A 12,233-nucleotide genomic window follows, 5' to 3' on the forward strand; every position below is an offset into this window, starting at 1 on the left:
TGTTAACAACTATAAAAAAAAACCCTTGTTACACGAATTCAACAGATATAATGAAACTTGTCTAAACCAAACCTATTTCAAAAATTGGTTCGGTTTGGTCAGGCGTTCGATTAACCAAGGTAAACTGACATCAAAGCATTAAACAAGCTACTGTTCTGTTTAGGCAGATTTCCATCTGTTCGGGGTTCGGTTTACACAGATTTCACTGTATGTACACACAAACACTGTATAACAATACACAAGTATATATGTACTTGTATATATTTTACTAAAAAATGCGTGTGGTTGTGTAACAGTTTAGGTTATACAGATGTGATAAAAATGGACTATAAGTTCATCAGATTAAGATGTGGTAGGTTTCTAAAAAATTCTACTCGTGGAGTGCAGGGTACACGCTTAAAGGAAGAAACTATGAATAAAAATAAAAACGTACGGTCAAAGCTTTATTAATAATCAGGGGCTAAATGTGTGGTTAATCAATAAAGGTATAAAAATGACTCCAAGAAGCACACATCTCACTCACACTTATTCGTAATGATATTCTCAGAATTCACAACAACTTTAGCTGTTCTGGTTGCATCCTTTCATCGTGATTTTGTGCCAATAACCTAGTATGTTAGGATTTCGACACCCTCTTGGTCCTCCATTGTGCATTCTTGCATAACTTTCACAGTTGCTGGGGCATCCACTGAATCGGATGTACCTTGCCATGTACTTTTCTACGCAGCCGTACGCACAGTTATAGTCTTTTGCGCATGCCTGATAATCTGAAAAAGATAGGAACATTTACCAAAGTAAATCGTCCATAAAATGTAAGTCCAGATTATCTATATCTGGCAGGGATGTTGCTTCGTACCATACATCAATTTACTAACAAATTTTCATCTCTCCAATACTTAAAGTCGCGGTGATTTTAACCGAAACTTTAAACATAGTAGTTCATGAAGATGCGTGTCAATGAGACATGATTTTTATATGGATGTCACAACTCCGAGTGTAGTGTTCATTTATCTCGAAGGAAATACTGCACTCACGTATAGTATATCAACTAATGCTTTTCATTTCTTAAAATGTCGAAATACTAATATCATTTATTTGAAGAATAACTTTGTCTCATTCAAGCATTTTTCAAAATAGAACGAATCTTCTGTTGCAACCTTCAGAAACAGATATTTTTAGATCAACACTTCATCGATTACCCAGTGTATTTAATTTTGCCAACACTTCGAGGTCTTCATTAGTTATAACATCACTTGAAAGGTTTTAAAAACTCGGACCCAACAAAACTCAATATCATTCTATATATTCAGTCACCAAGGTGAATGACAATCAGTCATAATGCCAATATTGGGTCGAACTTGGGCGGGCTACGACTAAATCGGAAACATAATATTTTACGAAACAAATCAAGGACGAGAAATAACATTGGTACGGAAGCCTATATCGGCCAGTCTTTTTTTTATATATATTTTTTAGAAAACACGAAGTTGATGATTCAAGATAACAACTTAAAAATTCAAGATAATAATCTTGAATTTTCAAGTTACTATCTTGAATTTTCAACTTACAGTCTTGAATTTTCAACTTATTTCCTGGAATTTTCAACTTTTTGTGTTTTCTAAATTCTATCACAGTAGTCCACACGACAAGAAACCTATCTCCGACTGGGCTGCCACATGGACTGCCACAGTCAATCCAGTTTAAGCCCCTTTAATCTGAAGTAGTCCACACGACAAGAAACCTAACTCCGACTTTGCTACCCAAATCGATCCTCTCGATCGACCTTTTTGCATTTGATCGAAAATGGTTTTCACGAAAGTTATCTCTGGCAGGTCTATAAATCACAGTCAAGCCCGTAGGCCTTATTAGTTTGAATTGGTCTACAAGACAAGAACCTACCTCCACCTGGTCTACCACAGTCAATCCAGTAGGCCTGTTTGATCTGGAATGGTCCACAAGACAAAGAACCCACGTCCATTCTACATCCCATATTATGGTTACAGCTTGACTCAACCTAAAAAGAAATATTTTGCTTTATTTAACTTATACTGTCAATTATGGTGGATATAGAAATAGATATCAATTATACATGTACATGCAATGTTACACGCTTCATGAACAGCATTTTTTGTGATAAATTGTGTTTAAGACAATCGAGAATCTCTTGTTTCTTTATTTTCGACAACTGACGTTTAAACCTTCCGTAGCGGAGGTTTCATTTCGCACAAATCAATTCGCTTTTCTTGATGAAATAGTTCAGTTGATAAAAGCCTCAGCTTGCAGTAACAGGGGCATTTTTTTAATGATTGTAGTGTACACTACTTCCTATTTCAAGAGGATGGATTTTGTTCTTTCATACTTCAAAATGGCACCAAATCAGCTAACTTCTAGTTTGATGCAGTATATCCCTACTGTTGTGTCTCAAGTTCTTTGAGGAAGAGCACGTCCGGCGGGTCGGCAGCCAGAGTACCTGTACCGGACGGCAAGTTAGCCGGTGTACCTGCACCAGGTGGCCATTAATTTACTTGAAGATTAAAGACCCCAGTTAGTTCATAGTTAATTCTCGTACAAAATTTTACTCACCTCGCAAATGCATTGCATACATTTCGGAGATACCAGATCGTTTGAGCCAGGGGCTGAAAGGAAATAAAAGACAAAGCAACGATTTAGAGATTTGCCATGCACTTCTATTTTGCGCTTAAAAAAGACAAACAAAACGAAATATGTACCTAAATTATTTAATAAACTTTGATATAATATTCTATTCTTTGTCCAGAAGTATATCAAATGCTCCTCCCGTATATCACATCATTGCATAGATATGTTATCAAGTATTGGTCTGTCTAAAAATCTGTTTGACTGGTTATAGTGTAAAACTTCTCCGAAATTTTTCCGCACTTTTTTATAGAAGAAGGTAATCAAAATTTAAATGTTTATATTTCTAGTTACCAACTTTCATTTGCACTCTTATTTTCGAATACAGTTTCTATGAAGCCTACTGGAATATTTTCTATTCAAAAGATTTTTTGGGAGACTAATAAGGAAATACATGAATCACCAATCAAATGCACCTGCCTGGTTTTAAGGCAGAGCTGCACTTAAGTGTCTTGATGGAGAAACACAACCCCCAAAAATAACATATAATTATTATAATTTGATCCAAATAATGCAGTCCCTCTCCCAATAATTCTCGTCACACAAATGGAAAACGTTATTATTTTAATTAGTGTAGCGGAAATCACAATCGGATTGAGCTATTGAGGTACAAGATACGCTGACAGACGAACAGACCTTGTAAGCCCAAACAGTCATCCCCGTTACACTACCAAGCGAGAGAAATGATCGTGAACAGATCGATGATATATGTCAATTATTGCGGTTTGACCGCGAACGTTTTGCTACTTTTTCGACAATTTTCGCAGATCTGCAACCAAGGATGTGCCATTTTTAAATTTAGTATTATAAAGAGTAATACGTGTTGGTGTGTCGATCGATTTACATTGTTCATGACGGGTGACAATAAACTGCAGGACAATCGGTTATAAAAAGCGTTCATACTCACCTGCTGGAATTTCTTGCTCAAACTCTGCCTCAAATCTCTCTCTTAAAATTTCAGCAGATCTCACCACGACTGAAATATAAGTAAGAATAAAACAAGAAATTTGAAATTATATCTCATTTTCCCGTAGATGTAATTGCTAGCTCTTAGACTGAATTTGTGTTGGTTTTATTTATTTACGTATCTTTCGATATTACATTTTGAAAATTTGACACCTTTTCTTTGTACTGTTTTTAATAAAACTGTCGAATAATGGTGACACGAACCAGACTTTTAATAACATAAAACCGATATTGTAATGAAGATATGAACGTCTTACCATTTTATGGAATGAACTCTCGTCATTTATGTGCCAAACGAGATATGTATTTATAATGACTAAGCACAAATACACACCCTTTTAGTTTGGGTGCACATATAACGTTCAATGGAACTTTTATATAAGTGTGCAAAGCATTTTAAATCCAGTCGGTGTGCTCCGAAGACGGAGGAAACTACCTGAGCAGAAGATAGCAGATGTGTTTTATTATCTTCTACTTACCCAGTATTTGAAGACACATTAACGCGAACATTGCCATGACTGTCCGCTCCATTGTCGGTTTGAACGAGATAAAGATTGAACGGGGATATAAAACTGTTGTACTGAATCATCAAATAAGTCATAAGACCACTCCAAAAATAGATATTTTAGGTAGGAAGTAACAACTTAAATTACTTTCCCTATGATTTTTGAAAAAAGAAGTCGTCACGCGGAAATTATACATATTTTAAAGTTACTGGGTTTTATACTCTGTATGGAAGAGGCTTTGTAAAATTAGTCTTTTTAACAGTAACTATTCGAGCAAATAATCATTCAATTTTTTTTTAAAGAGGAATTACTTCGTGGCTATATATGGTTATTTAAAATATATGATCGTTGTCTTGCGTCATTTTCAATTGTATTGGACAGACACTTTTAAAAGGATCTAGTTTATCACTGATAATTTAAGAGATTGTCTTTTAAACACCAAGAGTGTATCTTTTCCTGATAATGATAATGGTGATTAAAAAACACACACAAACAATAAAACAAACGAAAACAAAAGCTAAGACAAAGTCAAAACAAAAAGTCAACCCAAGATGATAAAAAATTGCCAACTATTAACAATTGTAGCTACATGTAGCACAAATCTAGATAATGCAGGTCGTTTCCATTTTTGATTATGTTAATATGTTAATCTACACACCATATTCACAAGCATGTACATCGATGTACCTTTTTACAAGAAGGCCCAGATCTAGGTAATTGGAAACAGTGGGTTCCAAGCTACTATTTCTCCATTTTGCCCGACTTTTGTTTAACAAATGAAGGATTTCCCATCAAGATCTCCACTGCTGTTTATGCACGAATGTGTTTTTGATGTATATAATCTACAGGGGCTGATCCAGACACTTTAAAAGGGAAGGGTGGCGACCGGGGTTCCTTAAAAAGGGGTGCTAGGATAATTATTTACTATTTTTTGTCAATTTTACACATGCAAATGACAAATTTTCTAATAAAAAAGTGCCAATACCCTGCATCCCCTGGATCCGCCACTGCTCTAAAACTATGACCACATTAACCGACAAAAATAATTTTGGCGCCTACTTAATGACAAAAAATATACTTTGATTCTGAGAGGAAAACGAATTTAATGAAACAAATTTCATTTTTATTATTGATTATTTGAGTAAAAATCGTTATTTTAGAAATGAACCGTAGGTACTTGAGGACAGGACGGAGTTTCTCGCCTCCTTTTTCACATTAAAAAAATATTATACTGATTTCAGTTATGATAGCGTTAATACTTATACAATGACATTGGGTATTGATAATATATAGTTTGGGAAGTATCCACAGTGACAGTGGGAGATCCTGATGAGAGTGCAGGGAATTGGCCCCCCTGTTTATTGGAAAATTGTAAATTTACTAAAAGTTGCAAATAATGTCCTAGCAACCGCTAGAACCCCGGCTGAATAGAATAATTGCCAGAAACATATTTACTGGTTATAAGACAGGTATTGAATGATATAATAAAGATTACATTTGGACTATATTTTTGTGTAGAGTTTAGAAAAAGTAGGAAAGTCTAAACATGTTCCTGAAGAATCAAAAACTAAAAAGGGAAGGGACGAGATACTCCTAAGTCCGATACAAAAGTTTTTACAGAGAAGTTCGACATAATTTTTATTTCCGTTGTGATAAAGTCCTTCTTTTATCCAGATACATTTAGAATATCATTTCGGCATTTCTCTAGAATTTTCATTGAAAAAAGATTGTTTGTTTTCTGAAAAAATGAGCGAAAAATTAGAAAAGAACTCTTTACCTTTATCAAGAGTAAGAACAATAATGAAAAGTTCGCCAGACGTAGCAGCCATCAGTCAAGAAGCGCTATATCTAACAGGGAAAGCAACGGTAATTACAATATTGTTATACAGCACAGCCTACAGTGGCTACAGAAACATGTTTACAAAAAAAAAAAAACAAAAAAAAAAAAAACAAAAAAACAAAAAAAAAAAAAACAAAATTCGACGGAATCTGTTCAAGTATTTATATAGCAACCAATTGTTTAATACCTATTTTCTACTAAAAGAATCCTTGCTCAGAGTCAGAGTAAGAAATTACATGTACAGTAACTCCGACTCCGAGCTAATATGAAGTAGGCATATCTCTAAATTATCTTGTATAATAACAGTCCTATATCATTTAAATACCTTCTTGTATATAGTCAGCTATTGATACAGAGTTAAATACCTTTTGCCCGCCATTTTGTTTATCGCCGTTTGCATAGGTTAGGGAAAACAAACAAAACGCCCTACAAACTTGAATACATAATATTTTTTTTCAAAATAAGTTGTGATATATTTATTCATAATTATTTAAATGATTCTCAGGGTCTACGGTAATTTACAAACAGGATTTTGCAACTAATTTCCGTCTTTTCAGGAAATAGGGGGAGTTTAGTGATTCGATCTACCCCCTAAATCAGGCCTTCAGGGAACACTGTGAGCCTGACCATGCGTGTACCATATGTGCAAGACATGTTAAAATAGTATGGACATTAAAAACCTCTTTGGCACAAAGGGGAAGGGATCCAATAAGAATTTTTGCTTTGCAAGTGCAATATTTTTATTTTTATTTCAGCAGCAAGCGAAATCAATATTTATAATTGAAAATCTACCTTGTTAATTAATTGTTGAAATGCTTTTTTTTTTCAATGAATGAGTTAAAAAAATGTTTTTCCAAATTCCCAGCCCATTCCCCTTTCCCCTCACTTTAAAATGGTGGATTACTTGGTAGCAGTTTGCTGTACTTTAGAATTACTTACCCTTAACTAAAAGCATTTCTAGCAACATCCTTTTCAGTTTTAGCGAGTCAGATTAACTTATACAGATATCTGAAATATTACAGTTCACCATGGATGGTTTGAATATTTTACACATACCGTGTGACGTAAACAAAAATTAAGATAGTATATGTAATAACTGTAAAGCTCACACCGCTTTGCGGTACATGCTATACAAATGCAATTAAGGTTCATCATTACCTTTTGGTTGAAAAAGTTTGGTTGATGATGCAGAAAAAACAGGTGATCATCAGAGCAGGAACTCATTTTTGGAATTTCTGGATCCATAACAACATAAGATTATACTGTTCTATTGAAAGAAAAAAAATATGTCTTTTTTGTGATGTACAGATACATGTATTAAAGCACTGATCATTTTTTACTGTGGGTGGGCTTAGGGGCTGGGATCATTACAAAATTATTGCAAATTTTAGCAGAAGATTTTTTTACTCAGCCATAAGACAGAAAAGAAAAAAAAAGTACATGTATGTGCCTAATTCAGATAAACTTACATGGAAATTGAAATAAATAATCTGAACAGAGCCAACATATACATGTACTGATGATGTACATGTATATAAAGCAATAACAGTAATGATGAATGAATTCAGAAGTCAGACATATTTGGTAGTTAAGGATAGAAAATAAATAGAAAAGAAGAAAGACTGAAACTTTCAGCATGTTTTATTATTCAAGGGTTGTACATGTGTATGGTCAGTGAAAAGTTTAACCTAGCATGATCTACAACAAATTGAGTTCATTAATGCGTCTTCGTGTTATTATTTGAAATTTTAGTTTATTTTGAAGTATTGTCATCGTTCTGTTAACGTTGATTGTATTACTTTTGTTGTCAGGACCTTTCAGAGCTTACGTGAAGGTGTGTTTACACTTATTGAAAACCTTTCTGTGATTTCTGTAAGTACTTACTATTGTTATAGGGGTTATACGATGGTGCATTTGTTGTGTTTTACCATAACTGTTCCTTTTTCTACAGTAGTTTCTTGAGATGTATGGAAGCCTACTGTACATGTAGTTAATTGTGCCAGTTTGGGTGTCAAATTTAATTTTGTTTGTTATAGGAGCTTTTCATTCAGAATCTGGCAATGATTTCATTGGAGACAAGTGAAGATAAACACAACATTGGTTACAAGGACTTGGCAGAGGTTGTGAACTCTGAAGATGTACTACAATTTTTACAAGGTAAAAAATTGGAAAAATTTTGTTAAACAAACCAAAATGACAAGACGATGTACAATTTACGTGTAGCAGTTAAGAGTAAGCATGACACAAAAATATTGGACTACATGCATAAAACACCTACATGTATGATAAAGGGAGCATAAGAAATACTTTGTACAATACATACAAGTGCATGTACATGTACATGTTCATGTATAATACATTTTATGTACACTGAAGTTTCAGTAATTGAAGTCAGAGCCAAACATTTATTTAAGTGTTCATCATTTATTATGAGTTTTTTTTTTTATAATGAATGTAAATGACATGCGAATTAAATTAGTGCTTTTAATCTAAAAGTTTTAAATTGGCATAAGCTTCTTTGCCAGATCAGCCATACAATCATTTCATGTACATTTTTATTAGATAGAGATGGATGTGGCATGTTACATGTACATACAACATAGGTTACATGTATTTTTTAAATTACTTTTTTTCCTTGCATACATGTTTCTACACGGAACAGTACTTGACACATCATTTTACTATTTTATGGGTCTTTGTGTACTTTTAAAAAAACAGATCAGAACCATGAAAAAAAAAGTATTTTGGCTTGTTTTCCTTATTCAGTGTTGTTCTCTCCCCATGCCATTTTGTCACCATATCTTTCAATGGTATAAAAATTATCTGAAATAAATTTTTGTTCAATTGCATCATGGCAATGAACTATGATTTTATAGAAAAGTTTGAATATCTGTGCTGTACCAAGTAGCTATTTCATAGTGATGATCAGAACACTGAGCTGCTGCTCTATTTAAGAATAACAAAGATTTCAAAATTGTGAAATTTTCTAAGATTGTTCATGCTAGAACAATATAAGTAGGAAAAAAAATGATGAGTCGGTGTGCTTGTTTTTGAGATATAAACATTTGAAAACTATGTGGCAATATATACAAGTGTTGCATTTTTTATTTTTCAGACATTATTCCAAGGAAAATAAAGTTTTCGGAGTACTTAGAAATAAAGCAGAAAGAAGACGAAGAAAGTTGAAAGTATTCTTAAACAGCTGCTTGGTTAAATATTCTACTTCTCACATGCCTGTTGTGGACAGCTTCGAAGAAGAGGAATATGTCTGCTTAATTAATAAAATCACTATATACAATTATGTGTAAGTTTTTGTGAGAATCAGGCAAAATAGGAAAAAATCAGAAACCGACCAATCTGACGATACAATTTCACTCAAGGATGCTTTCTATATGTGAAAAGACCATTATTTGATGTCTGCATCATTGGATTTGCTCAGAAATCTATCAATAAAATGCTAGAAAAATGAGATTTTTGACAGTTATCTGCCCTTTGAAATGTTCATTTTCAGTGCATGTCAATGAAATTATAACTCAATTTACCAAAGTGATATGCAAAATGTTGTCATTTTTCCTTGATTTTGATGGTTTAAGTAGATGAATTAAACTTTCAAAATGGTGGTTTTTTTTCATACCATGTTTCACCCACTGCCTGATTCTTACAGAGACTGACAATTGTTTAGATATACTTTGCAGTGAACCAGTGATGTATATTTGTATTAAGGATGTGCAGAAGAACAGAACATCTTTGAAATAAGTGATGCCTTTTGTGTTCAAAAGAAAATATTTTTTAAAATAAAGAAAATCAATATTCTCCTCTTTGTTCCATTGTAAGTTGCATGTACTTGCATTATAGCGAGTAAAATAGTTAACTTCAATCATCTTCTTTTGTTTGAATGACCAATACCTGATCATACGAACTGCCTTAAAGTAGTGAGATGGCAAATTAATAGTTTCTAACATCCATAGTTATTGCTATCTACATTTTATAGGAAGTTAAAATTTCCGTAATCGTCCAGTTAACCACCCAGCAGCTGAGGCTTTTCATCAGGTAATGGTCTTTCAGTCAGAGGAAGATCCAATATTACTATCCCCTAAAGTTAATTGTTTTGCTTGCCATAACATTTAATACCCAGGTTTAAGATCCTAATGTGACTGGTTGAGATTGTAAAAGATGCAGAATCACTAAAAAACAAAAACAACAAAAAAGAGCATACTAATATCTGATCTAGACAGTGCAATTCCTTTTTGTCCCTTGTAGCAAATGATGGAGGCACAGTTTAATGGCATCCTTCCATGTGTCCCATCTGTATTATAGGTACCGGCTTGTTATCAGAACCCTACCATTTTTGTAAAGATGTATTGTTGTGAAGGTAGATACACATATTACAATGTTGAATCAAAATTTAGGTACTCGTGTAATTTTGTAGTTGTGGTACTTGACTATTTTCTACATGTGGACACATCTCATAGGAAACTACTCATTGGATCTCTCATATGTTTTCCAATGCAGTGTTTATGTGTTAAATATATCCCCATTTTGATTCAACTTTTTGTGAGAGTAATGGGACTATTTAGATAGGGGTATGTAGAACATGACAGTGATTTCATGTTTTCAAGATGCCTACAAGGGGAGAAAATCCAACTCAAGGTTTTCAAAATGGTTGGATAAATTGTAGGAAATCATTTTATTATATGATTGAAAAAAAAAAATTAGAGAAACATATTGGAAGCTATTAATCTTGGATCCATACAGTACCATACTATCATCACAATGCTGGGATTGATTTTTGGGGTTGTGGCTTGAGCCATGTATGAATCGAGGGGCAACTTTGATTCTATTCAATATCTTGTCCTGTGTCAAATGTTTAATTGCAATCAAAATTCAAAGATTTATCAAGCTTGAATGGTATGTCCACACTTGCCCAAACTGACCAGGATTTGACCTCTGAGGTGTCATATGAGTGTTTGATTGATAACTGATTCTAGTTAGTTCTATTTTCAAAACACTTTGACTTAAAACAAGACAATGAGGAGGAAAACTTTGAAAACAAGTTTTCATATTTAATACTATCAGTTACACTGACCACACAAGACAAAAAGTGTCATGTAAATTGTAAATGAAATTGCACATTAAAATGGATGAACTTCCAGAAACTTCAGTCAACTATCAATCTTCTAGTTTAACGCCTATACTCTTTAAAAGTTCTAGAGCCTCTTTGTGTGCCTTTTCATCATCTGGAGTGGATACAGGATAATCTCTTGCTTTGTTCAAATATTTCAGAGCCATTTTATAATTTTTGAGTCTAATATAAGTCTTCCCTAGCATTAGCAAGTTCATGCAATAGAAATTTGGATCAGTTTCTTCAGCTTTTTCAAAGTACATCAATGCTTCTTCATATGTTGAATTTGGGGGAGAGGCAAATACAGCAGAAGCGATTTTCCTTTGATACCAAGGCATGTCAGCGAAGAGAAAACACCAATAACCTAAGGAGTAAATAGAGGTAGCATCTTTTGGATTTAATTCAATGGCTTTCATAAAATGTTCCTTCACTTGAAAAGCATTTGAAATTCTCTGTTTCGTTCCTTCAAACTCTCCAGTATAGTCAAGTAAAATTGCATACCACTTGTGGGAAGCAAAGTTACTGTCGTTTAAAACTAGTGCTTTCTTAACATTATCAAAAGCTTCGTAATACAGTTGCTTCTTTTCTTCATTATTGTCACATCTTTTCCCTTTATCGACAGCAGCTCTTGCCAGTCTCCAGAGAATTTCATCATTTTTCACGTCTTTATGCTGCTTAAGAAAGTCATACAATTTGAACATCTCCTTCTTACTGTAAAGTTGTTCTGCCTCTTGAATAATCAGCTCCTCTTTGCTTGGCGCTCTCACTTCTTCTTTGGCTTTCTTGAATCCAAAACTGATAGCATATACTGCTACTGAGGATTGAAATGCAATGACTGGAATCCATTGACGTGAATTGGGAATTTTTCTCTCGGTAAGTTTGGGCCTTTCACGTCTTAAAAGACTTATTGACAAGTTGTATATTTGCTTCAAACGAGGGAAATATCTACATGATGTAGCCCCTTGCATTTTTGGAAGGTTGTCAGTGTAAATGATGACTAAGTTAATAACCTTTGACGGAACGGAGTTGAAATGATCCGGAATATATTTTTCTCATTATTTTTGCGTTACATCTAGAGACTAAATCTACACATTATTAAAGTTTTTCAAAATACCACAGTAAAAAAAGACTTAACATCTCTATA

General features: G+C 33.7%; 3 protein-coding genes across 3 annotated transcripts; 1 reads left to right on the forward strand and 2 right to left on the reverse strand.

Annotated features, from left to right (window-relative positions):
- Positions 1–430: 430 nt before the first annotated feature.
- On the reverse strand, positions 431–4,260 carry LOC148597929 (lysozyme-like). Its single transcript, XM_088560765.1, has 5 exons — positions 4,101–4,260; positions 3,563–3,631; positions 2,584–2,636; positions 1,900–2,014; positions 431–767 (listed from the first exon to the last, which is right to left on the reverse strand). The coding sequence occupies exons 1-5, from the start codon at positions 4,150–4,152 to the stop codon at positions 562–564; spliced, it is 495 nt and encodes a 164-aa protein (XP_088416891.1). The 5' UTR covers positions 4,153–4,260; the 3' UTR covers positions 431–561.
- A 1,527-nt stretch (positions 4,261–5,787) lies between these two features.
- LOC148597930 (chromatin accessibility complex protein 1-like) lies at positions 5,788–9,780 on the forward strand. Its single transcript, XM_088560766.1, has 3 exons — positions 5,788–5,993; positions 8,004–8,124; positions 9,083–9,780. Exons 1-3 carry the CDS (start codon positions 5,874–5,876, stop codon positions 9,151–9,153), a joined length of 312 nt encoding a protein of 103 aa, XP_088416892.1. The 5' UTR covers positions 5,788–5,873; the 3' UTR covers positions 9,154–9,780.
- Positions 9,781–11,017: 1,237 nt separating this feature from the next.
- LOC148597931 (regulator of microtubule dynamics protein 1-like) lies at positions 11,018–12,109 on the reverse strand. Its single transcript, XM_088562597.1, has one exon. It carries the CDS (start codon positions 12,055–12,057, stop codon positions 11,137–11,139), a length of 921 nt encoding a protein of 306 aa, XP_088418723.1. The 5' UTR covers positions 12,058–12,109; the 3' UTR covers positions 11,018–11,136.
- Between the last annotated feature and the right edge of the window lie 124 nt (positions 12,110–12,233).

Source organism: Perna viridis, chromosome 14 (genome assembly GCF_037379345.1).
Source record: "Perna viridis isolate PV_CMFRI_1.1 ecotype Kerala chromosome 14, ASM3737934v1, whole genome shotgun sequence".
NCBI classification, from domain to species: domain Eukaryota; kingdom Metazoa; phylum Mollusca; class Bivalvia; order Mytilida; family Mytilidae; genus Perna; species Perna viridis.